This window comes from Malus domestica, chromosome 11 (genome assembly GCF_042453785.1).
Source record: "Malus domestica chromosome 11, GDT2T_hap1".
In the NCBI taxonomy this organism is placed as follows: domain Eukaryota; kingdom Viridiplantae; phylum Streptophyta; class Magnoliopsida; order Rosales; family Rosaceae; genus Malus; species Malus domestica.
This window is the reverse complement of record NC_091671.1, coordinates 29,192,704-29,218,767: the sequence shown is the minus strand read 5'-3', so window position 1 is coordinate 29,218,767 and position 26,064 is coordinate 29,192,704. Positions and strand designations below refer to the sequence as shown.

General features: G+C 36.9%; 2 protein-coding genes and 1 long non-coding RNA gene across 3 annotated transcripts; all 3 read left to right on the top strand.

Moving 5' to 3' along the window:
• Nucleotides 1-968: 968 nt before the first annotated feature.
• LOC139189642 (uncharacterized) lies at nucleotides 969-4,183 on the top strand. The gene is made up of 4 exons (XR_011573462.1): nucleotides 969-1,150; nucleotides 1,499-1,571; nucleotides 2,991-3,325; nucleotides 3,401-4,183. It is a non-coding gene; the product is annotated as an uncharacterized lncRNA (long non-coding RNA).
• A 7,466-nt stretch (nucleotides 4,184-11,649) lies between these two features.
• LOC114819611 (uncharacterized) lies at nucleotides 11,650-15,596 on the top strand. The gene is made up of 4 exons (XM_029088885.2): nucleotides 11,650-12,262; nucleotides 12,813-13,268; nucleotides 13,488-13,803; nucleotides 14,190-15,596. Exons 1-4 carry the CDS (start codon nucleotides 11,846-11,848, stop codon nucleotides 14,324-14,326), a joined length of 1,326 nt encoding a protein of 441 aa, XP_028944718.1. The 5' UTR covers nucleotides 11,650-11,845; the 3' UTR covers nucleotides 14,327-15,596.
• A 926-nt stretch (nucleotides 15,597-16,522) lies between these two features.
• On the top strand, nucleotides 16,523-21,955 carry LOC103422966 (EH domain-containing protein 1). The gene is made up of 16 exons (XM_029088884.2): nucleotides 16,523-16,767; nucleotides 16,901-16,980; nucleotides 17,485-17,553; nucleotides 17,645-17,702; nucleotides 17,890-17,948; nucleotides 18,069-18,111; nucleotides 18,192-18,253; nucleotides 18,696-18,809; nucleotides 18,969-19,071; nucleotides 19,173-19,222; nucleotides 20,092-20,220; nucleotides 20,303-20,554; nucleotides 20,671-20,750; nucleotides 20,874-21,000; nucleotides 21,188-21,331; nucleotides 21,407-21,955. Exons 1-16 carry the CDS (start codon nucleotides 16,683-16,685, stop codon nucleotides 21,593-21,595), a joined length of 1,644 nt encoding a protein of 547 aa, XP_028944717.1. The 5' UTR covers nucleotides 16,523-16,682; the 3' UTR covers nucleotides 21,596-21,955.
• The last annotated feature ends 4,109 nt before the right edge of the window (nucleotides 21,956-26,064 follow it).

Genomic DNA, 26,064 nt, shown 5'->3' with positions numbered 1-26,064 from the left:
TCACCCACGGCACACTTTCTATATCTCCTCCGTCTATAAGGTGAATAGCTTAGCTTACAGCACTTCGTGTTCGCCACCACACCGGCTGGATGGTGCATTGGCCTTACCCTAATAGGACCAAGACGAGAAGTATGACCCTTCAATTAGAACGCCCCATATCTGACACACGGAACGTGGCATTTACTTTTATAAAGTCCGTATAACTTCTAAAAAAAAAAGATTCATTCTTAATGAATAAAGTACCATACAAAGAGTGCATTGCCCCCTTGAGTGAAGAAGAGAACAACTTTGTATAGAAACCCTTGAGCCGAGTTCGTCGCTCCACTAGGCTCACCATTATTTCATTCTATTTATGAATTCAAGCTCAAAAGAACATATATATGGAGCTATGTCAACTTGTGTACGTCTTGTTGACAAAATGATCAAGTATACCACGCCACGTATCATCCTCTTTTTCTATAGAGGAGAGAAAGAAAAAGAAAAGATATAGTTGTAGCGCTAAACTAATGAATAGAAATTGAGCTTCACTTCGCGAGTCGGGAATGACATTATTTATTAAAAAGTGCTAGTGTTGACAAGAGATGTGCTAAAGAGGTGGCCGGGCAGTTGACCAGACCCTATTACATATAGACAGTAAGCAAGAGCTGTGCCGACTTACCCGGAAAATTTCATTATTGTCACCCCAAATGCTACTACCTCTTTACTAAGCACATGAATGCTTGATCTCAATGATCACGTTCTTATATCCCTCCTCCACACAAACCACCATAGCATCCCGTATCGCCTCTACTTCAACAACCAGACTAAGGTGCAGTTTGGGATTGAGGTGATTAAAAAAAAACTGGTATGAAAAAAAGCTGGAAGGGTTTTTGGTGTTTGGTAAACTTTCAAAAGCAGCTTTATTTCAAAGTTTGGGGTGAAAAGAAGCCCAAAACCTGAAGCTGACCTGAAGTTGCAAATAGCAGCTTCCAAAAACAGCTTATTTTAGAAAACACGGGTGAACAATGGTGTGTTTAATGAATTTTTCAATAACCTAAAATTGCCCTCCTTTCCCTCTCGCCTTCAGCGCTCTCGTTCTCTCATTCCAAAAACCAGCGATCTCTCTCGTTCTCTTGTTCTCTCGTTCTCCAGGTTTCTCCAGGTTCCTTTGGTAAGCTTCTCTTGTAAAAATTTGTTATTTATTTGTTTGGATTTTTCAATTTGGGGATGGGAGATTGAAGGGAAAAAGGGGTGGGAAGAGCAAAGGGATGAGGGTATGGGTGTCGGGAAGAACAACTGGGGATGAAGGGTGGGGAAAAAATTAATTGGGGAAAAAAATTAGGGTTTGTGGAGGAAACAAGAAAAATTAAGAGAGAAGCTTGATTACTTCTCTATTCATTTTTTTAGAAGGTCTGCATCTGATTTGGGTTTAGGTAAGGGATAATTTCTTATAAAGCTTTGCTCTGCTTCTGATCTGTGAACTGTGCTTCTGATTTGTCATGCGTCTCTTGCGATTCAGCTCACCCTTCTACGACGCAGTTTCATCGTCTTCTTCAAGCTCTCGCAGTCTTTTTTGAAACTCCAACCTCCAGGTCAGTGCTTGTATCTTATCTCTCTCTCTGCTATCGTGTTATATATATATATATTTTTTTTTTTTCTGAATTCTTCATTTATGCTATGTGTCTTCTTTTTTTTTTCTTCTGAATTCTTCATTCCACCATTACATGAAACTTGGTTATGGAGAGTTTCTGAATTCTCCTGCAAACTTGGTTTGGTAGTTGTCTAACAGATCACCATTATAGTGAGGATTACACTTTTGCCAAATGTGTCTATTATGGTCTGTGTGTGTTGTTGGTTTACCGCGAACAAAACTAGCATTGCTCCCACAGTCGAGCTCTATCTTTAATGGTGATGGCCAAGCTTAGATTGCATCTTTTTCCTCAACCCTAGCACCCAGTAAGTATATGTCACTGTTGTAGCTACTACAGATACACCAATGTAGAAGTATATAGTTGTGGTACAAACATAAATGTACCTGGAAAATGGATGCACACCGTAGTTTCCAGTGTAAAGTCATGTTAATGAGTTGTGTACTGTTTAGCTATCAAAATGTCTTCGGCAGCAGATGCAAGGAAAACTAATATGTACTTTAGAAGTAAACATAAGCTTAGATAGCGGTTTTATCTTAAATTAGCATGTCACATACAAATAGAATTTAGGGATTAATTTTTATTTAAATCTTTGAGTCATGGTTGTGTTTTCGTTTGTGGTTTTCATTCGGTTTCTTTTCAAACAATGCAATGCAATGCAATGAATGTATGCCTAAACAGAACCATATGTGGTGTACCATTTGCTTGCAGGGTTTTGCTATGATTATAGAATAACTATGCATTTTCGAACATGGAACCGTTCTCATACTATGGAACCTTTCCTTAGTTGTATTTTGACTTCTTTAAATTATAAATATAAATAGTAGTTGTAACTTATCATTATAATGAAGTAATTTCTCAATAGCATTAACTAGTATATTTCGATTTCATCATGTACCATAGCATTTAGCCGACCCCACTTAGTGGGAAAATGCTTTGTTGTTGTTGTTGTTGTATCTCTTTGTTTGTTTAGTAGGAGAAAGTGTGTTGTCTTTCCTTTAGCTTGATCCAGTTTCTTTTGAGTAGGGAGAAAATGTCTTTGCCCATTCTCACACAGACCTGTTATTTCTCACGAATTATGCTGCAAAATCTTGCTCTTTATGCTATATAGGTCTACATGTTTTAAACTAATAATGACCTTTGGTTGGAAACTGATCTATTGTGGACAGTAGAATTCCGTCTTGAGACTGGCTAGGCCAAACTTTTTGAACCCAAATTGTGCTGTAATCTTTTGTAGTTGTATGTGGATCGTTTATTGGTTATTTCTTGGTTATATTATAATAGCATTTGTTCTTGTTTTAATATATATATATATATATATATATATATATATATATATATATATATATATACACAAATCAGTAGTTGGTATCGATGGCAAAGAAGGGGGCATCTTCGTCAAATCCTGTAGCTACATGGAATGCCCACAATATATCTATATTTTGTGATCAAGGAGGTTGAGGCCGGACATCGTCCGGGCAATCACTTTGACAAAGATGGATATGCAAATATTAGAGCTAACTTCAAGGTAGAGACAGGGCATGATTATGAAAGAAAGCAACTGAAAAATAAGTGGGATTCACTTAAAAATGAGTGGAAGTTGTGGAAAGAGCTAGTTGGTAAAGAAACTACTAGGGTGGAATTCGAGCAAGGGTACTGTTGATGCCTCTGATGAGTGGTGGAATAATAAAATTCAGGTTTGTGTATTTATCTTTTAATATGTATTCTGATATCATGCAATATGTATTAACCATATTCTTTCTTACTTGTAGATAAACAAAGAATATGGAAAATTGCAAAAAAAAAAGGCATTAGTCCTGAGATGGAGGACAAGTTAGATAGGATGTTCTCGAGTATAGTTGCTACCGGTAAACATGCATAGGCACCTTCATCTAGAGTATTACCACTAGAGTCAAGAGAGAAATCTGTAGGACAAATTGATTCATATGATGAGGAAGAAACTGAGACTATGCAGGATCTAAGGCAAGCAAGTAGGAAGGGAAAAAAAAGAGCGGCTAACCAAAGAGAATTGCTAAAGAAGAAAGTTGATAAGAAAAGGAAAAAAATTGGAGGTGCTGCAAAACTTTGTGGTCAAATTAACCGTCTTGTTGAAGCTTATGAAACCAGGAGTTCTGCAAACTCATTGATGAGGTCACTACATATAGGTAGTAGTATTCTGGAAGTGTTAGTGGTTGTTGCACAATTGCCTGGTTGTGAGCCACCTAGCGAGTTATGGTTGTTTGCTACATATTTATTTTGTTCTGCAGAGAAGCGAGAGATGTTTACCACGATGCAAGATTCTAAAGTCCAACTGACTTGGTTGAAATATATGTTCAACAAAGAACAATAAGAAGTTATAACTATGAATTATGACTTTGTGTGGTTTGTACTTTGCATTAAGACTATGTGTTGAATGCTGCTTGTATTTTGTGTTTATTGAATGTTGGATTATGATTTCTTGTTCAACGTTGGATTGACTTGTTCTTGAATGTCGGATTATGACTTCTTAGTGATTGTTGGATTATGACTTGTGGAATGTTGAATTATGTGTTAGGTTACATGTATATTCAATATGAACACCTCTGATGATGATGTTGAGGAGTTGGAGGATGGTCTAATTATATGCGCTGTAGCGAGAGCTGTTGAAACATATTATTTAAAATATGTTCACAAAACTCCATGTATATTTGGTTGATGGAAGTACTACAAGGAAATGATGTGCGATGATATAAAATGTTTAAGATGAACAAAGATATCTTTTGTAGATTATCCAATAACTTGCAAACTAATTATGGATTGAAAGGTTCAAGGAAAATGAATGCAACTAAAATATTAGGAATGTTCTTGCATATGTTGGGACATGGTGTGAAAAATATATTAGCTCAAGAGAGATTTCAACATTATGGTGAGACTGTTAGTAGATATTTTGGTGCTATGTTGGATATCGTATGTAAGATGGCAATAGATATTATCAAACCGATGGATTCAGAGTTTCGTGGCATTCCCCAATAAATAAGGAGAGATACAAGATACATGCCTTATTTTAAGGTAAAGTTTGACTCATCTTCTAACTTATTTGCAAACTATAAGTGTAGGTTGACGGTTTTCTTCTATGTTATTATTTTTAGGATTGTATTGGTGCCATAGATGGAGTGCATGTTGAGGCTTCAATACCACCTCCGGATCAAGTTCCATACATTGGTAGGAAAGGAATACCAACTCAAAATGTTATGGCTGCATGTAATTTTGACATGCAATTCACATTTGCTTGTGCCAGATGGGAAGGCACTGCACTTGATACAAGGGTTTTTCTATCCGTGCTACGGAATCCAAATTTAAACTTTTTTAAGCCTCCAAATGGTAATCTTCATACTTTTATTATAACATTTTACATACTTGCTTTGTATAATTATTACAATACAAAACAAAATTTTCAATTGTCAGATGTGGGGTACCCACAAATGAGAGGTTATTTGGGACCATATAAAGGTGAAAGATATCATCTCCCGGACTTTTGTAGGGGTACCGAACCAACGGGTCATAAAGAGGTATTCAACCACAGACATTCTTCTCTTAGGAGCATCATTGAACAAACTTTTCGGGTATGGAAGAAAAGATGGGCAATTTTAAGGGATATGCCTAATTACCTGTTCAATAAGCAAGTGAAGATTGTCATTGCTACAATGGCTCTTCATAACTACATACGGAGATATTCTAAACGTGATCGTCATTTTGATGACCCCAGGGACGTTTGTGAAGAGAGCGATAGTAGTGATGATGATAATGATGAATATCAAAATTATCAAGTTGAAGGATCACATGAGATAGAGGCATTAAGAAATAGAATAGCAACAAGTTTGATGAATGCATCTAATTAGACTACTTTCAAGTACATTAACAATATTGTACTAATGAATCCTAGTTATTCAGTCTAAAATATTTCAATTGAAGTAGTTTGTCATACTAATTAATATTTAAGATAAAGTTGATAAATATTTTTCTTCTAAAAATAAAATATATTTAGTAATTTACTTTTATTTGTTAAGAAAATTAAATTAATAGCACATCTAGTATTATACCATTTTTGGTCATTTCACATAGTCACAGCTGTTTTACATAAAAGTTTACCAAACACTATCATACTGCTTTTTTTTTTCCAAAAGCACTTTTACAAAAAAGTTTACCAAACACTATGCTGCTTTATTTCACAGCAACTTATTTTCACAACACAACCGCTTATTCTCACAGCAGTTTTTTTTTCAAAGCATAGCAATACCAAACCAGCCCTAAAAGCCGCCAACAATCCACCGTGTCCTCCTCCGATCTGGAACCACCCCCCATGATTCCTTACCATGTGTATGTTAAAAGAACCAGAATTTAATCGTAACTCAATATAACAATCGAAACAAACATTATAACAACTTTATTAATGATATAACAAAATAAGTTTGGTACAACAATAACTAATTGATATGGTTTAGTATATAATTTCAAATACTTACAACTAATTCAAACAACTTCTACGAACATAAATATTCAGATATACAAATCGTATACCAGTATATAACAGTAAAAATGAAACCAACAATATAAAAAAGAAAAAAATTTTGGGAACTGACAATATGAAGTGATAGAGGCTTGCAAATTTTGCAATGTCCTTTAGGTGCCGTTTGGTACGTGGGATAGGACGGAACGGAGTGGGACGAGGCGTTCCGTCCCACGTTTGGTGCGCCTAAAACGGGTGGAATGTGCTGTTCCACGGGACGAATTTTGGGTGAATTTTTGTTCCGCCTCACCCCCTGGAACGACTTGTTCTACATCCGTGGAACACAAAATTATAACATCTCCGTCTCCTTCTTCTTCCTCCTTGTTTCCATCCGAGGGCATCTTTACTCCCTCTCTGTTCCGTCCCGTCTCGTCCTATCTGCATACCAAACGCTACCTTATAGATAGAATTTCACCTCTATTCGGGTTCTTGAAGTCCTTTAGGCTCTGTCCACCAAAACTACTCTATCAATCCAAATTCTTAGCACCAGGAACTTGAATTTGGCGAATGTACAAGTATTTCTCTCAAGAAAAATATATTAGAGTGATAGAGAAAAGATGAGGTTTTTCGTTGTTATGTTTTGTGTCGTTTTTGTTAAAGGATGAAAACCAAACATGTTTTATTTGAACTCGCCTGAGCCGAAGGCCATTTTTGACGTTTAATATATAGCTAGGCCCAAGTCCCGAACTTCTCTACGTGCAATCCAATTTACTAAATCTTATTCACATAATCTTATAAATTAGTGTTGGCAAACCTTCCTTAATCAATGGGGGACAAAAGAACTAGGTTTAATTTCATTCAAACTTACAACAAAGACATTCTAAAGAAAAATCGCACAATCACCTGACCTTGTGCAATATATAATCCACAATGGGTCGTTCCACAACATCATATCACTCACAAAACACAAACCTATTGTTTCCACATTTCTCTGCAAACACTTTCTAAATATAACTCAAAACTCCCAAGCCAATCATGTTCTTCTTAAACTGGAAACCAAATTCAACCCTAAAAACAAAATTCATCAAACCCCGATATGAGAAACAATGTCAAGGAGGGCTTGTTAAACCCGAACAACAAGAGCTTTAGATCTTACGTACTATGGATATGTGTGGACCAATCTAATGCATGGAGGGCATGCATTTCTTGGTCCATATTCATCTTGTTTGCAATCGTTGTTCCTGCCATTTCCACTTTGTGTTCACATGTGCATCATGCGATGGCAAGCACAAGAGACCTTATGCTAGTGTAGTGCAATTATCTTTGAGTAGCGTCGCGACGGTATCGTTCCTGTGCCTGTCATGGTTTGTGAGGAAGTTTGGGCTCCGGAGGTTCTTGTTTTTCGATAAGCTTTATAATGAGAGCGAGACGGTCAGGAGGGAATACACACAACAGCTCAGTGTGAGTTATTTAATTCAAATTCTCCAATGGACGTTGGTTTGATCCCACAAAAGGTATGAAGGTAGTCTAGTACTAAATTCTAGACACAACAACAACCAAACCCAAATTCAAATTCAAATAATCGTGCTCTTCATCAAGCTCGTGGATAATCAACAAGCACAACAAATACACGTGCCGATTCATCCCCAACAAAGCTGAAGACCACACACTGCGTGAAACTCCTCGTGGTCCCATTTCATTCAAGATTAAGTTTCAACGGCCCTTGAAGAAATGACAAGTCTGATTCAAGATCAAGTGCCAACCATCCTTGGATCAAATTCAACTCCAAAGAAATGAAGCAAAGCTAAACCTTTGGAGGAAACCAGAAAGCTCTCTGGCCAAAGAAGAAACACTCATGTTCTTCACCAAGCTCGCGGAGAATCAACAAGCACAACTACATGTGCCGATTCAACTCCAACAAAGCCGAAGAGCACTCACCACGTGAAGCTATTCGTGGTCCAATTTCATTCAAGATCAAGCCTCAATGGCTCTTGAAGAAACTTTCAGCCTAATTTAAGACCAACCCTCTACAGGCCTTGAAGAAATTTCTAGCCCAATTCAAGATCAAGCCTCAACGGCTTTTGAATTGACATCTACATTGAAGGACTTCAAATCACAGTGGTCAAAGTACATTCACTATGCAAAGAGACTTCAAAACACATATTCTACACCTGACAAACACATGCATACGACGTGCCTTGAAATGGGGGCATTTGTAGACATCGAAATTTCGGTGAAATAAATGCTCTCCAACGTATTAAAGTTTTAATAGGCCAGGGCATATGTGACATGCGCCATGTGTCCCACAAAATCGTACACATGGATGTGACTCATCAAAATTGGACAAGTCATCAAGAAGGACACATGTCAACATTTGGCGGAAATAAATTATTTGATTTTAATTTAATTAAATCAAATATTAATTGATGGAGACAAATCATGAACCGGCCCATAAATCGAGTACTGGTTCTTTCGTCAATTAATCGAGCCCACAATCAAGGCTAAATCCATCCGTAGTCAAGGCTTGGAAAGTCTATAAATAGGAGGCTCCAAGATAAAGAAAAGGGTCTGGAAAATCATTCACGCCCAGACGCTAAAGCTTTGAAACTCTGAAGCTCTCAAGCACTCAAACTCCCCAAACACACAAGAATACTTGGATAGCTCTCCACATTCTTCGTAAAACCCGTGAAGAACCACTAAGCACCCCTACACGTGCCGGTTCCTCCATTGCCAAGAGCCAAAACCTTACAATATCCATTCATCCAAGATCAAGTCATTTGGATCAACAACACTACACACCTTACATTTCGGAGATTGAATAAGAGGATTAAGTTGTAAAGAGATTATAACCCTAAATTTACATTAATACAAACAATTATTTTGTATACATGTTCTTGTCTCATTTGTCGCAGGAAATTCGCGTTAACAATCCTTTATAAATAAATAAAAAATTAGAGTGATATAGTCTATAAGGTTCTAAAAGACGCTAGGCGCTAGTTAGGCGGTCGGCTGGGGCCTAGTGCCTAGGCGGCCTAGGCGGATTTAAGTATATGTGTAAAATTTTAGGACGTTTAATGTTAATTTTGTAACATTTAGTCAGCCCATTTGTTTTAATCATTATTGGGCCTTGTTTTTCACTAAAAGAAGAATTGGGCTTGTTTTCTTATTAAAGAAAAAATAGTCCCTAAATTTTAAATAACTGCCACCTAAGTTCCTAACTAAAAAAAACCCTAACTAATTAGTTACCCTACCGTCGATCCATTTGTTCTCTGCAATTGTAGTTACCCCCTCTCTCTCTCTCTCCCCACAACCAAGCCGTCCCTCTTCTTCAACTCTGCAATTGTAGATCGAGGTTATCTCTCTCATCCCAGCAAATCGCCTTTTTTTTTACCCTGCAGTTATAGATCGAAATTGTTGAGACCGTCGTTGAGCCGTCCAAACCGCAATGGAAGAAAGACATTGCAATCGACTTCTTATCAAAGCGTGACCGCCTAGCCTGCCCAGCACCCGTCTAGGCGCCGCTTAATACCCTTGCCGATTTCTTCAACGATTTTGGTTTAATTGCGGTGGCAAACTGATGAACCAATATTTATACTATATATTTCCTCACTTTTATATTTCTTTTCTTGTCTAGTTTAGTTGGAAGTTTTAAGTTTGTGTGATGGTTTTACCATTTTGTGTTTCTAGGAGCAGCAGGATCGAGTTTGGTGGAAAAGTATGCAAACAGTGAAAGTTTTAAGTAATTCCAATTGGAGCTGATTCACAAGAGACTGAAGATGATCATATCAAGTTTTTAGCTCAAGAATTCCCAGCCAATTGTTCCCAGTTTAAGAATGAAGAAAGTAGACGTTTCAAGCTTTCTAAGGACATCTCATTCATAAATCTAAGGACTTTTGGTCAACCAAACGTTATGGCCAATTATGCCCACTCTAGCTAATAAAATAAGAAAGTAAATGCTTTGTCATCAACAATTGGCAGAAAATTGGGTTTTTAATTCCACTCATTGGACTTTGGAGCAGAAGAAAAGCAGAGAGGAGAAAGTGAAGAGCACAACTGCCCATTCCATTGACTAATAATATAAGGCAATAGAGAGGTGGGTAGAAGAGGAATAAACTGATTGGAGTTTTTTGCAGAGAGTGAAGAACACGGCAGAGGGGAGAGCAAAGAAAAGAAAAATGGGGAGAAAACAGAGGGAGAAAACAGAGGGAGAGCACATAGCAGGAAACAGAAGGGGTGCCGCAACTCCAAATTTGAAGAGAAGAAGAAGCATGCTCCTATCTTTGAGGAGAAGATGATCATAGAGCTCATCTTGTAAAAAATGGTTGCTTTCTTTCCTTGATTTTTAATGGATAATCGTTATGTATTAAAACAAGTATGTGTAACTAATTTCCTTTTGCTAGAGTGAGGCCATGAGCCTCAACATGATTACGTAGATTTCTCTTTCAATTGCTTAAGTGTTGTTACATGTTTGCTTTGATATTTTCAATCACTGAATTAAATTATCTATGTGCCTTGATGCTTAATCACCATTAGGATACTTAGAAAAGTCATCGGATACAATTTTGAATGAATGTCACGTTAAAATTGGTTATGCTTCTTGTGATTGAGGATTGTAATTTCTCCTAAGGTAAATATCATACTTTTAGGGATTACATGGTTTAACATAAGGATTTTCACCAAGATTAATGAATCACTCATGTTTATATAATGTCATGGATAAATTGCATGTAGTGGTATGCGTTTTATCTTGAATGTCACAAGTAAAACATACACAAGGAAAACCCAACCTTCAAAGCATGTGTGTTTTCGATTACTTAAGCAATTGGAAAAGCTACATAGGAGTGTTGTTGGTAAAGGTTGAACTCTAGCGCCTTGTCAATCTAATTTTCTTCAATTATTTGTATTATCTTGAGTTTCTATATTTACTTATGTTGTTTAGCTGGATCACTATTCCTATAAGCCAATTCCCATTTTAAATTTTTGTTTAAGTCATGTACATTAGTATTTAATTTTGTCGAATTAGTGTAGTTCTTAGAGTTAACTAAGTTAAATACACAAAAACTAGTAAATTGTTTATATCAGTCCCTGAGGAGATTGATCTTACTTGAGCCATTCTATACTACAAACACTTGTTCTCTTACAAGAATTTTCTATGGTTTAACCCTTGTTTTACAACTGGTAAAATCACTATCACAAACCACAGTCTAGCGCCTAGGCGCCGCCTAAACCGATTTTTAGAACACTGGATATAGAAAATATGAGGTATTTCGTTGTTATGTTTTATGTTGTTTCTGTTAAAGGATAAAAACCAAACATGTTTTATTTGAACTCGCCTAAGCCCAAGGCCCCTCTTTTGACGTTTAATATATAGCTAAGCCCAAGTCCCGACCTTCTCTGTGTAATCCAATTTACTAAATCTTATTTACATAACCTTATAAATTGGTGTTGGAAAAACCTTGTTTCGTCAATGCGGGACAAAAGAACTTATAGTTTATTTTCATTCAAACTTCCAACAAATTAAGACATTCTAAAGAAAAATCGCACAATCAACTGACCTCGTGCAATATATAATCCACAATGGATCGTTCCACATCATGTCACTCACAAAACACAAACCTATTGTTTCCACATTTCTCTACAAACACTTTCTAAATATAGCTCAAACCAATCATGTTCTTCTCAAGCTGGAAAACAAATTCAAACCTAAAAACCAAATTCATCAACCCCCAATATGAGAAACGATGTCATGGAGGGCTTGTTAAACCAGAACAACAAGACAAACACAGGGTTAGGACGCTGCGTTTCACACATACAAGATGAATTAAAGAGTTTTAGATCGTATGTACGATGGATGTGTGTGGACCAATCTAATGCATGGAGGGCATGCATTTCTTGGTCCATATTCATCTTGTTTGCAATCGTTGTTCCTGCCATTTCCCATTTTGTGTTCACATGTGCATCATGCGATGGCAAGCACAAGAGGCCTTATGATAGTGTAGTGCAATTGTCTTTGAGCAGCGTTGCGACGGTGTCGTTTTTGTGCCTGTCATGGTTTGTGAGGAAGTTTGGGCTCCGGAGGTTCTTGTTTTTCGATAAGCTTTATAATGAGAGCGAGACGGTCAGGAGGGAATACACACAACAGCTCAATGTGAGTTATTTAATTCAAATTCTCCATTGATTTTTGTTTTCTAATGGGTATTTTTTTTCACAAGTTGTTTTACTAATTTGAATTGTGCTTAGAATGGAAATTAAATTAGGTTTAGTTTTTTAGAAGAAAACGATTTGATACAAAACCACCTCATCTGAAAAGCAGTATATTAATAGAAACCATGTAGAAATTCATCACTATAATAATTAAGGAACCCTAACAAAACTAACCACTGAATCGAATGACACCAAAACTTAACATTATGAAACTACAGAATTTGATTCAATGTAAAACAATGAGTAGAAATCAAATTAATAAGCGTGGTTAGGGCGAAACCAGGATTTTGCATAGATGTGGGCTGGGCAGACTCGATGAGCTCGGTTGAACGTAGAACATACATGTTGTTGGGTTTTTATTCGCATAGTGGAGTAAAATGTGAATAATGCTTTTGACATTTTACTCCACTATGCAAAAAGTAGACAACAAGGTAGGTACGTCTTGTATCTTCTTTCTCTGTTTCTCGAACTCACACATATGTTGTTCCTTGTAGAGATCATTGAAGATTCTCTGCATCTTTGTAATGCCATGCTTTGCCGCGGAGAGTGCATATAAGATTTGGTGGTACGCATCTAGAGCCTCGCAAATGCCTTTTCTGGGCAATGTTTACGTGAGTGACGTGGTAGCATGCACGCTAGAGTTGTGCTCGTGGTTGTATCGTACAACTGTGTTTTTTCTCGTGTGCGTTCTGTTCCGTCTAATATGCTACCTCCAAATCCTACGGCTCCAAGACTTTGCCACTGTGTTCCAAGAGCAATCTGATGTCGGGTCAGTGTTGTCCGAGCACCTTAGGATCCGAAGGCACTTAACAATCATAAGTCATAGATACCGAGGTTTCATCCTATGGTCATTGATCTTGGTCACGGGCAGCCAATTTTCCTTGTTGCTCATCACAACCAGGTCTAGTGCCACTGCCAATCTTGATGTTTATAGATCCGGTGAACTTGCGGTATGCCTTCATTTCCAGTTTTCACGTGTTGATTTGTATAGCTCAGAATCCGCAGAGGATCCGTTTTAATGTTTTTTCTGTTCCTTTTCAAGAAGAAAAAGGACTATTTTGGTTATGAGTGAGAGAGATGATAATCAACTGGGTTACTTTCCAGCCTCAGAGAATCATTTTATGAACAAAAACTAATCTCAGTGATGATGTTTTATTTTTTTGGTGCAGTTATGCTCCATAACTTTAGTCACTGGAGTCCTCATCTTACTGCGCAGTGCAACCAAAATCACACACAAGGCCCAAGCAGTCACATGCCTTGCTACAAAGTGGCACGTTTGCGCCACATTGGAATCCTTTGATGCGAACGAAGGAGATTCTCCGCCGCCTGATGAGACGGGGAATGGCCGAGTGGTTTCTGGTGCCAGTAGTGACAGAGAATCAGACAGTGATTTGGCAAGTGATGATCAAGATGAACTGGAAAACGCCAAGTTTGTTCCATCATATGCATATAGTACAATCTCTTATCAAAAGAGACAAGCTCTAGGTAAGCCAGCCTAATTAAATAGCACATATGCATGTCATTAACAACTCTTATTCATTGATTAGTTTGCACTGATCATAAATTATAGTCAAGAATGGAATCACAATAATCCCCTAGATGATGGGATGGAGAAAATAATGTTTTAGGATAGTTTACATAGAGATTTTGACCATATATGGAAGGGGCGTCGTTCTTGAATAAAGAGCAAGCTGTCGATAAGTCGTAGATAATGTGTTGATGACATTGTAGTTAACAAAATGCGACAACATGTTATCGACACATTTTTTATTCCCTTGCAAGTGGTCATGTGCAATTCCTCCCATGTTATACACACATTAGTCTTTTGTATCGCTTAATTTGTTGATATAGAATATTTGTTGTTGTTGCAGTGACATATTTGGAAAATAATAGAGCTGGTATTACTATATATGGATTTACATTGGACAGGACTACACTCCACACCATATTTATGCTTGAGCTATCATTGATTCTTTGGTTGTTGGGTAAAACAGTTGGAATTTCTTGAGACAATAGTCCAACAGCAACTGTGTAGGAATGTGTATTATTGCAACCCAATGGAGTTTTGGAAAATATAGGGTTTTGGAATTTGAAGGGTGCATTTAGGAGACGTATATATTTGGTCTAATATAATATTTCCATTAGTTTTCACCACTGTATGTAATTCTCCCCTTATAGTTGTTCTCTTACTTTCTTTAATTTGTAAGTTGTAATTATAATTGTATTGTAATAGTGAGGAAAAGAAGTCAGGGTGGAATAAATGAATGATTAGCTAGGAGGAAGTAGATTAGAAGAGAAGTCAACAGGGAATTGAGAGCCTCCATCAAGAGAAATTATGTCGAATTCGACTCAAAAATTTGAGGCCAACACTTACCTCACTGTGGAAAACCAACAACACTACGTAAAGAGAAACATAACTCTTTTTCAGTCGTTCATATCCTTGTAAAAGTAAGAAACAATATTTTATCCTTAGTTGAGAAAATTGGAAAAATAGCAATGTAAATGTGTTAAATCCCTTGTTACACGCTTATGAAATAGAAACTTTCACGAACTATTTCACATTGAGCGAGCTGTGCATCGTGGATTCATATAGTTACAAGCTTATCATGTAAGAACTTTTCAAGCTTGGTATTGACAAAAGTATTATTTCTGAGATGATGCTTCGAGAGAGAAAGCATCTCCTTTTCTCTAGAAACTCACTTTCCCTTGCCTCACTCACCACCACCGACTCCGTTGCCAGTTTGAGAGTCGATGACATGATATTCCGACGTTCATCATCGCTCCCTTTCCACTATTTTGCTTTTTCTCCCCATCTCCTCATCTACTCCACCCTCTCTCGAAGCCCTAATTTCAATTTCCAAATGCCTACCCACCAACCCCATTCCCCATCCCCAACGTAACCCCTCTAACAAGATCCATCTCTCCCTACTCACTGCCGAATTGGCATGTCAACAAAATTAGGCCAAGTGTGGTACCCAACTCACGTCATAACAAGGGTGTTTTACTTCATCTGATCTCCCTTGGAAATGTGGCTGTGGATGGTGCAGCTCTTGATGACTTTATTTGGCTATCAGATTTACTTTTTGCATCTTTCTTTGGAAATTAGGGTTTCTTTTTTGTTATGGTTTGTTGTCTAATTTTTCTAGGATTAAATTTTGTGAGGGTCTCCCTCTTTGTTTTGGATTGTCACTCTCCTTTGACTCTTTCATGTCTGTTTTGTTTATATAGGACTGTAATGAAATTAATTATTTTTTACCAATAAAAATGCTTGTTATCAACAGTATCTTGAAGATTACAGTCATAAATGTTTGCCAACTTATTTTTACCACATGAATTTTTCTTTCCAGCCGCAAACTGTATAAAGTCATGTGTCCATCTGCGAAATGGTCGTATAGATCTGTCATTTTCTTTCCTAGATCTCCATCGTGAGAGTCTTGTAATTAGTCTGTTTCCATTGTGCTTTCGGGCCGGCTTCCACCAATACGAATAATAGAAAAAGACATTTAGTAGCAGAATTTCGCTGTTGTAAGATTTGGATGTTACACATTGACAACAAGGAGTCACCATTTCCATTACATTCGCAATTTAGTCACAACGACAAGAAGAAGTGACAACTTGCCAATTATTTCGCGTGCCACTTGTGATGCACACAATTAGAGCTGTAAATAGGTCGGGTTTATTGGGTTTGGATCGGGTTCAACCCGACCCGTTAAGTTAACGGGTCATCCGAACCCAACCCGTTAAGCTAACAGGTCACCCGAACCCGACCCGTTAAGCTAACGGGTCACCCGTTTCACCCATTATCACCCATTAACAATTATTATTATTTTTTTTTGCATAAAGTTTATTTTTTGTTATCAAGACTTTACTAAAATTACTAAAATATCCTCAACTAACAGGTGCTAACAGGTGTTAACGGGTCTAACGGGTTGACCCAAAGTGACCCGTTATTTAACGGGTTGTTAACGGGTTCACCCGTTAGCGACCCGACCCGTTAAGCATCCACCCAAATACAAATATTAACGGGTTGGATCGGGTCGGGTCGGGTTAACGGGTTGGGTCCAAAATGCCAGGCCTACACACAACTACGAAAACGAAACGAATGCGTCGCCGTTTCAGGCCTTGACCTCCACATGACATCCGATTAAAGTAAAACGTCCCGTCATGTCAACTCATCAAAACGACGCCGTGTGAGACAAGATTTAACGCCTTTACGTCGGTAAGAAGGAGTAGGACACCCTGGGGGAAAGAGAAACAAAAACAAACCCATCAAAGAGCGTCTCCGTTTTTAGGAAGTTTGGAAAATTTAAATCTGGAAAATCCCAAATTTTCAATCAGATTCTTTCTCTCTCGGGTTACGATTTATGGAAATTTCTTCAGTTCCGATCAGTTCGTGCTCCAAAGAGCATCAGAAAATCTACCAGGAATGGTTTCGATTCGCTGATTCAGGTGCGTGCTTACATTTTACACTGTCAGTCTGTCAACACGCATTTTCCAGGAAAATTTCTTGGTTTTCTGTTTGGTTCCCGATAAAATTGAGCAACTGTAATTGAGTTTCTTTTTTTCCTGTGGTTTTGTTCAGACGGTGATGGCCGCATTACCGGGGGCGATGCTATAAAGTTCTTCGGCATGTCCAATCTGAATCGGCAGGATCTCAAGCAGGTTAATTTGCGTTTTATTTTGTTTATCTGATATTTTCTTTTATCAAATTAGTGCGTCTCGTTTTCATTTGTTTGTCGTTTTTGCTGTAATTCAATACTATTAGTATTTGGTGAATTTGTTTTTGATGTAGGGGTTAGTGTAAGCTCAGTTAATGCGTTGTCGTATCATTTCAGAAATACATTTTGTTAGGATGGTGGGTTTGTATTTCCGTTGAGCAATGCGGATTTATTGTGACATGTAATACGCGAGTAGAGCCGTTGAAGTTGGCATCTGATTTTGCAGATTGGGTTACTTTGATTAATTCAAGCTTAAGATTATTATCTATATGCCAAACATCACAATGCATTTGTAGCAAAGCCCCTACCTTTTTTTATACTTTGGTTAAACTTTGTTGCTTGAATTGGGTTTACAATACATTTGTCAAATATCATTTTTTTCTTTTGGTGGCTTCCAGCCTGCTTTATAGAGGTTTTTTTATTTATTAAGTTCGTTACTTTTCTTAAGGTTTGGGCCATTGCCGATTCAAAGAGGCAGGGATATCTTGGTTTTAGTGAGTTCGTTGCCGCTATGCAGGTTATTTTATAAACTGTTATTTTTCTTTTCCATTTATCAAAAATCAATATTGGATTGATAGGAATCTGACATGTTACTGTTTTGTTTCTAGCTAGTTTCTCTTGCACAAGCTGGACATGACATTACACACGGTTTACAGAATAGCAATGGTGGGTTTCGTTTGTTTAACTTTGTGTTGGAATGCATGCTTGGTAGATACTCATGTATAAGTTGGTGACTTGTAATGCCTGCTTCTTCATAAATATGAATAGTGCACAAGTATTTTTTATTTACTTATTAATTTTAATTTCTTGTTTAGCAACACATGTAACTTAAACTTTGAATGCTGTGTTTCAGTTGACTTGGAAAGTCTGAAGCCTCCTGTTATGGAGGGTTTGGATTCATTATTATCAGCGGTACATATGCTTTTTAAACCTTTCTTATTTGTGTTACTCATTGTTATGGATTTATTTATTTTTAATTGATTCATTGTATATGGCTGAAGCAATTTGATTTCATTTACTTAATTTATTCAGAAGAAAAAGCATACGCTCAAGTCAAATGAAAACGAAGTAAATGGTGAGGAGTTTCTCTAACTATGAGATGTGTACTGCTACTTTTGGTTTTGGCTGTCGATTCACATATAATCTGTGACGCAGGAACTGCTGTGGTGCAACAATCACCTTCAGCGCTTTGGTTTTCTTCAAAATCAGCAAAAAAGGTATATGTTGTTTCTTAGTTTTGGAGGCATTTGCCCTTTTGCTTTCACGGTATTCAGAAAAAGGGATTTATCCTAAAATTGTTTCTATTGGATACGAACTTGAATTTTCTTATTTGGATAAGTTGAGTTTATTTTTTCATTTTTTGTGAGAAATTTATGATTGCAAAATACTTATGTTTTTATTAGGTTAAGTTTATCAAGGTCATGCAAAAGCTTTGAGTCAATTAAGACTCTGCGTCCACAAGAAAGGCTAGAAGGGGCCATTTTACATAGTGAAAAAAATGGAGAGAGAACCTTGCATACGTCAGTTTTAGGTTTTTTATGCGTGATATGTCAGAGTTGGTTATCAATTTTCTGTGATGAAATTTGCAATACTGTTGGGTAGACATGAGTTTTTCACTCCGTTTAATACCTTATAAAAAAATCTTTGGCATATTTTTAGGTACCGCTTTCTTCTGTGACATCAATTATTGATGGGTTGAAGAGACTGTATGTTCAGAAGCTGAAGCCATTAGAAGTTACTTACAAGTTCAACGATTTTGTGTCCCCCTTACTGGTGAGTGAGAATTATTCCTTGCTTCTAGTTCTTTCATCAGATTTAATGCCCAGTCCCTCATAGTTTTATTTCATTTTTTTTTATTGGATCTTCTCAAACATATATCTAATTGTGGCATGTATTAGTTATCAATTGATATTTATTTGCTTTATTCTGCAGACAAATAGTGATTTTGATGCTAAACCCATGGTTATGCTTTTGGGTCAATACTCCACTGGGAAAACAACATTCATTAAACATTTGCTTAAAAGTAGTTATCCAGGCAAGTTATCCTCTGGGAAAGTGTGTCTTTGTGTAATTATTTTTCTTGCACAGAAAGTGTGTTCATCTATTTCATCCCTTATCTTATTTTACTTTTGACAGGAGCTCACATTGGTCCCGAGCCTACAACCGATAGATTTGTTGTTGTTATGGTAATTGCCAATTTATCTTCTTTTATGTTGTCATTAAGACAGTTCTGAATTGCTTAGCAATTCAAAGTTAAACTAAATGTTTTATATGGTTGCATGCAAGTTAAAAAGCCATATAATTAGGCTTTACAGGGACTCAGTAAGAAGGTAGAAACTAAGAGCCTGTTTGTTATCCTTCTTGGATCCAATTTTTTATTTTCAAAAATGACAAATGTAGCTAAATTACTTGACATTCATTAGTTTCGAAAACAAAAAGTTGGATTCGAGAAGGATACCAAAAATCCCTATACTTCTTAAACAGATAGCCATCCATGGCTTGCCTTAAATTTTTGTGCTTTCAATTTAAAGAAACTTTTTCTTTATGTTTATGTGTCACCCTTTTTGGTAATTTTCAGTAGGGGTATATATCCTTTAACATTTCATTAAAACTAGGGTGCATTGGCACTTTTGACAATGTAATCTTGCGTTTTGTTCTATATATTAGAGACTGTTGTATTTTAAATTTCAATAGAAAAAAGACAGTTGTATTTTGTCTGGTTTCTATTGGTTGAAATAGTCTCTCATACCAGTCATGAGTCTGGAATTGGAAGACAGATTGCAGAGCAGTGTGGCAGAATGCCAAGGGTATGGATAGGGTACTAAGCTTGTTATTAGCCTAGTTCTAGGAATTTGGAGAGAAATTGAGGGACATTTTGTGTTTCTGGTCATTGTCAATAAAACAATATTTCACTTGTTACCCTTATATACTCTGTTGGTTTTCGTAGATATTAAACTTTTCCACATTCCATTTGCAGTATTGTCTTTTGTTTTTTGTTTTCTGTTAACGTTTCTGAAATTAATATTGTTTACTAGTTAATTCTTCTTGCATGTAGTCTGGACCTGATGAAAGAAGTGTTCCTGGGAATACCATTGCTGTCCAAGCTGACATGCCATTTAGCGGTCTCACAACTTTTGGAACAGCATTCTTGTCAAAGTTTGAGTGTTCTCAAATGCCACATTCTGTGAGTTATTTTTCAGAATCACCTTGAAATTCTCCGAGTTGCCCTTTGAAACACCTAAAGCTTACACATTTTTATATCCAAGCTGCTAGAACACATTACATTTGTGGATACTCCTGGAGTTTTATCCGGAGAGAAGCAACGGACACAACGAGCCTACGATTTTACTGGGGTAACTTCGTGGTTTGCTGCAAAGTGTGACCTCATTCTACTTCTGTTTGATCCTCACAAACTTGATGTCAGTGATGAGTTCAAGCGCGTTATTTCATCTTTACATGGCCATGACGATAAAATTCGTGTTGTTCTGAACAAGGCAGATCAAATTGATACCCAACAAGTAAGCATAGGCAATACATGGATCTCTTTGATTATTATCCTTCTACATATTTTTGTGGGAACTTAATTAGGTCAGTGGATGCTGCGCTTAAGTCATTTTTCATTCTTGGTATGCAGTTGATGAGGGTTTATGGAGCATTGATGTGGTCACTTGGGAAGGTTCTTAATACTCCTGAGGTCATGCGAGTTTATATTGGGTAGCCTCTCCATCCTTGCATTCATTAACTCCTTGGAAGCAAATCCTGTAGTTGCAAATATATTCCAATGTTCCTTGCATATACCTTGGTTCGATCGTTGCAAGCTAATTTTCTCTTTTGCAGCTCCTTCAATGACAAACCTGTAAATGAGGCTGCTACGGGTCCAGTTGGGAAAGAACTCTTTGAAAAGGAACAGGAGGATCTTCTGGCTGATTTAAAGGATATTCCAAAGAAGGCTTGTGATCGCAGAGTGAGTTTGTTATATTTACGTATCTTGAATCTTTACCAAGTTGCTCTCTGGTTTTATTTGCAAACTTGCAAGCTTTATGTAGAGGTGATATTAGGTTTGGGCCCCTTATTTATTTCTTGTTAGAAACTGAATATTTCTTGCAGAGATTCATATGGAATGGAATTTTGATGACCTTTGTTTTTCGCAGATCAATGAATTTGTGAAGCGTGCCAGAGCTGCCAAGATACATGCTTACATAATTAGCCATTTAAAGAAGGAGATGCCTGCCATATTGGGGAAAGCTAAGGCTCAACAGAGGCTTATTGATAATTTGGAAGATGAATTTAAAAAGGTACTATTTCCCCCCTCCCCCTGTCGTATGCACACTCTCTACTCTATAATGCTCACACTTTGACGTACTATACAGGTTCAGAGGGAGCACCATCTACCTCCAGGGGATTTCCCAGACGTAGACCACTTCAGGGACATCTTGAGTGGTTACAGCATTGACAATTTCGAGAAGTTAAAGCCTAAGATGATAGATGCCGTCGATGAAATGCTGGGTTATGATATCCCAGAACTCTTGAAGAATTTCAGAAATCCATACGACCAATAGGTAAAAACAGTTCTGAGAAGTATCATGAACTACGGTGGCTTTGAAGTGCACATGTTGATGGAGCGTTGCTCGTCTTGAGTATCCTAGTGTTTGTTGTAGCATAATATGGTTTCAACTCGTATTACAGTTTTTCCGGGATTTAGATGGTGCCAATCGCTATAGAAGGTTTCGCGAGCGGGCTCCTTATTTATAATGTTAATATTGTTGGGGAATGATTTAGGACCAAGGGCAGGCGATTATCAAAGTGCCTAAACGATCGAAAGTGAATGAAAATTTTATGTGCACTATTATTCCCTGAGAGGTTTACGAACTCTATTGTCACAGTTGCGGATTTATGTATTTGTTGAATTCTTTGTCCAATTGTAGTTTCATGGAGCAACTGTGAATTCATCTTCTTCCTGTTCTACGTAGATTATGATTCGAATTGGTTTAATCTCTCTCCAAGCCTTGGACTTGAAACCCTCTCTCTACTTCTGCAAACTCGTCTTGATCTTTCAGTTAGATGGTTACTATCTGCCTAACAAGGGTTTTCGAAGCCCTTTCAAGTACATGAGCTTTATTCCGGTGTTTGATCTCTACGGTACCATGGAAATGGAAGCAATTTGTGGGAGAGGGCCCAATTTAGGAGAAATTTTTAGGTGTTCCCGTCACCCCACATCACCATCACACTTGGTGTACCCATCCAATCAGGTGATGTCATGTTTTCCATTAAAGTGTTTGTTAAGATTTTCCTAAAAAATAAATCAGAAAAATTCTTTAATGGGAAACGTGGCATCCCCTAATTGGATGGGTACACAAGTGTCCATGGTGATGTGGGGTGACGGGAACACCTAAAAAATTCTCCCAATTTAGAGCTCCAAAAAATCTTTGGGACTTTATAACAGAATCTCTTCCAATGAGAGCCTTGTTACTTTTGACTCTATAGATTTATTTATGTAATAATTTGATTACGAGATAAAAAAAAAATTGTGTAAACTTTTCTTAAGTTGATTTTTAAATGAGTTGTTTTTATATGGGGCTAAAAAAATTCAAATTCTGACTAAATTAGATTTCATCACTTATGAACTTTTGGATTACGTTCTCTTATCTCAATCTTATCCGTTGATTTGTTTCTTTGAAATCAGACAAGATCAGATTTTATCTCATAACTAAATTGTAATGCCCTTGCAATTTAGGTGTATTGTTTGTTTATGTTTTCGGTTTATGTCTCTAAACTTCCAATGTCATTTTAATCTGTAGTGTGTTTTAATTTAGAAAATAACAAAAGTAAACCCTTTTAGTAGAACATCTTATATCATTTTATGTCTTAAGCATTAAACATACAAATAAAATGGTGGACATTTTGAACAAAAATATGCAAAGAGAAAGAATTAAAAAAAGAATAAAAGGAGAGTATATGTGTATTCGTAAGTGGGGAAAGAGAGACAAAATTTGGCTCACATGGATAGCTACTTTTCTTGTGGACCCAACTCATTTTTGGAGTTGGATATAGCCTAATTTTTTGCTACCCAATAAAAAAAGTTGTTAGCCCAAATGATGGATCTAGCCTCATTTTCCGATTCATTGGGAATAAAATTTCTCATTAGGGCTTCAAATGTAGCAACTTCATGAAGGATAAAGCCTCCATTGTGTATGCTCCTAGAACTAGGCTAAGATCCATCTACAACAATGCTTGCTAGAGTAAGGCTTTTCAAGTACGAGATCCCTATTCCGTTATTCTTCTGAAATGTAAAATGGGGGACAACAAGTTACGGTCTTACTGTAGCAAGCAATTTGGGAGATGCTTTTACGCCAATATCCATTTCACTCATTGCAAGCCAACTTTAATTAGAGATCAGCAACAGTTATGACGGGTGGATAACCGCGGTTATTTATTTATAACTTTTCAAGTCATTATCCGTTTAACTTTTATCCGTTGGTAGTTCTATAAACAAGTATACCTATACAGATAACCGATTATAAACGGGTAACTGTACCCATTTAACTGTAACGGCATACCCATTTATTCCTTTTTTTTTAATAAGTTGACAATAGAAAAACACATAATTACCCCTTGGTTTCGGTGTGTCAGACATGTAGGATTACTTGAGAAGGGGTTTTTAGCTAGGTCAAATTCTAAGGTAAGTATATGTAGTTTCTTCCATCAAGTATATAAATTATTTTTCGGGAGTCTGCAATGGTCAGAAACCAGAGATAGCTAAGCTTTAGGGACATGGAGGATCACCCTTGACCTTAAAATTGAGTTTGAATTTTTATGGGTTGGGGATGAAATGGAACTTGCCAATTGTTGGTCATCTGTCCTTCAAATTTCTGAGTACATAAAAAAGGAAAAATGAAAACTATTTTAAATTGTTCGACAAAGAAATAGAAATGCAAGTTGAAAACTATTTGCAATTTTGTACAATATTCTATTATCATTCCAAGTTAAATGGATATGAGAGAGAAGGGCGGCGATAGGAGAAATCTCGGTGGTCGAACAATTTTTAGGGTTTTTAATTTGACAAAAAAAAAGGTTAAACAAGTATTTGTTTGTATAGGTGGCTAATACTTATATTCATTTATGTTTCACGGGTAAGTGGGTCTACCCGTAATCGGTATTTATTTAAACGGTTTCCATAACTATAATTGTAAAGTTTAAAAGGGTGGATAACTGTAACTACCCATACCCAGGATATTTTGCCCATTCCTAATTATAATCCAAAAAAATTTGTTGATTATTAATCGCCTCACAATTGCATGCTATAATTAGGAGTTCATAGATACCAAATTTTCAAGTGGTATCCCTGCATAGAGATGTACCATGGGTCGAGCTAACCCAACCCAACATGACCCCGACCTGTTTAAATTTTTGTGGGTTGTGACTGTTAGGTTTTCTTCAATGGGGACAAGCACAGGATGCACTATATCTCGGATTGGGTCAAAAAAATTCGGCCGAAACACAATTGAGCCAATCTTAATGGTCCAGGTCGAGCTAAGTTGGGCCATTACACACCTCCTTGCTCTCGAGATCTTGAATTCACATCGCTCCTCTCTCAATTTGTAACAATTTGTTGTGTGTACTAGAAACACCACCACATAATGTTATATTTTCATGTGTTATTATATGAGTGGACGACATTATGAAAAAAATATGAAAAAAAATCTTCAGGAGCATTCCCCATTAGCAACCACTTCCCCTTGTTCCGGTTTCTCTTCTTACGACCTTCATCTTTGTCAAAAGTAACACTAATGTTCAAAGGCAACAAATTGTCCCGATTGGCCCATCTCAACCATTACTGCACTAAATCATACTCGATATTTTATCTTTAAGAACGATATCTCTAAAATTGTGTACATTCTATAAGCTTCTGGTAAAGCAGCCTCCAACAAAGTAACACCATTCGAATAAGTGGTATTTAGAAGGTAATCTTTTGGTTTCAACAACATTGATGCACCACCAACAAAGTTTGGACTAACTGAAGGAAATGCCTCAGCCAAACTAGTAAAACTAGAAACTGCATAAAGTTGTTTTCCTGCTTTAGTACTGATAGTCAGTTTTTGAAACATTAATGCTTATCTAGCCCCCAAACCCATATGAACACCGAGCACGCCCTGCACAGCACAACCCCAACCCAAAGAAACTTAATGATTGCTATATGCTTCACAGTTGCATGCTATAATTCGGCCTCATAGATTCAAGGTACCTTATTTTCAAGTTATTACCATTGAATAACGATGTACAACAAGTCGAGCTAACCAACATATCACGAGTCCGACCTGTTTAAAGATATCCCATAACTATACAATGCTCTTTTTTTGTGGGTTGGACCAAGCACCACATGAATCATAACTCAGATTGAATCAACTCGAGGTAGCTGTATTTTAACGAATGTTAGAGATATTTTGAAGTGAAAATGTATAGTCAAACTACAAAAACAATATTCTTTTTTAGATTCTAGGAGAAAAAAATGGAGGTGACCAATGTTGATAAATGAATCACTCTAATACTAAAAAACTTAGGCTATAAAAAGGCTCTCAAAACAATCAAAACAATAAGAGAGTTCTTTATTGGTTAATTATCATAACAATGAGGACTATGTATATCTTAATAAAGCTTCTTAGCTCCATATTTTTTCATGCCTTGAAAGGAAATAGACATATGCATAATTGGGAGTTCATAGATTCAAGTGGTTATTCTTGCATAGAGATATACAACAGGTCAAGCTAACCCAACACAGAACAACCCGACCTGTTTAAATTTTTATGGGTTAGAACAAACATGACATGCATCGTAGTTTGGATTGGGTCAAGGTTTTTTGGCACAAAACATAGTTGAGCCAATCTTAGGGCTGGTTTGGTATTGCTGTGCTTTGAAAAAAAGCTGCTGTGAGAATAAGCGGCTGTGCTGTGAGAATAAGCGGCTGTGAAATAAATCAGCAGAGTGTTTGGTAAACTTTTTTGTAAAAGTGCTTTTGGAAAAAAAAGCAGTC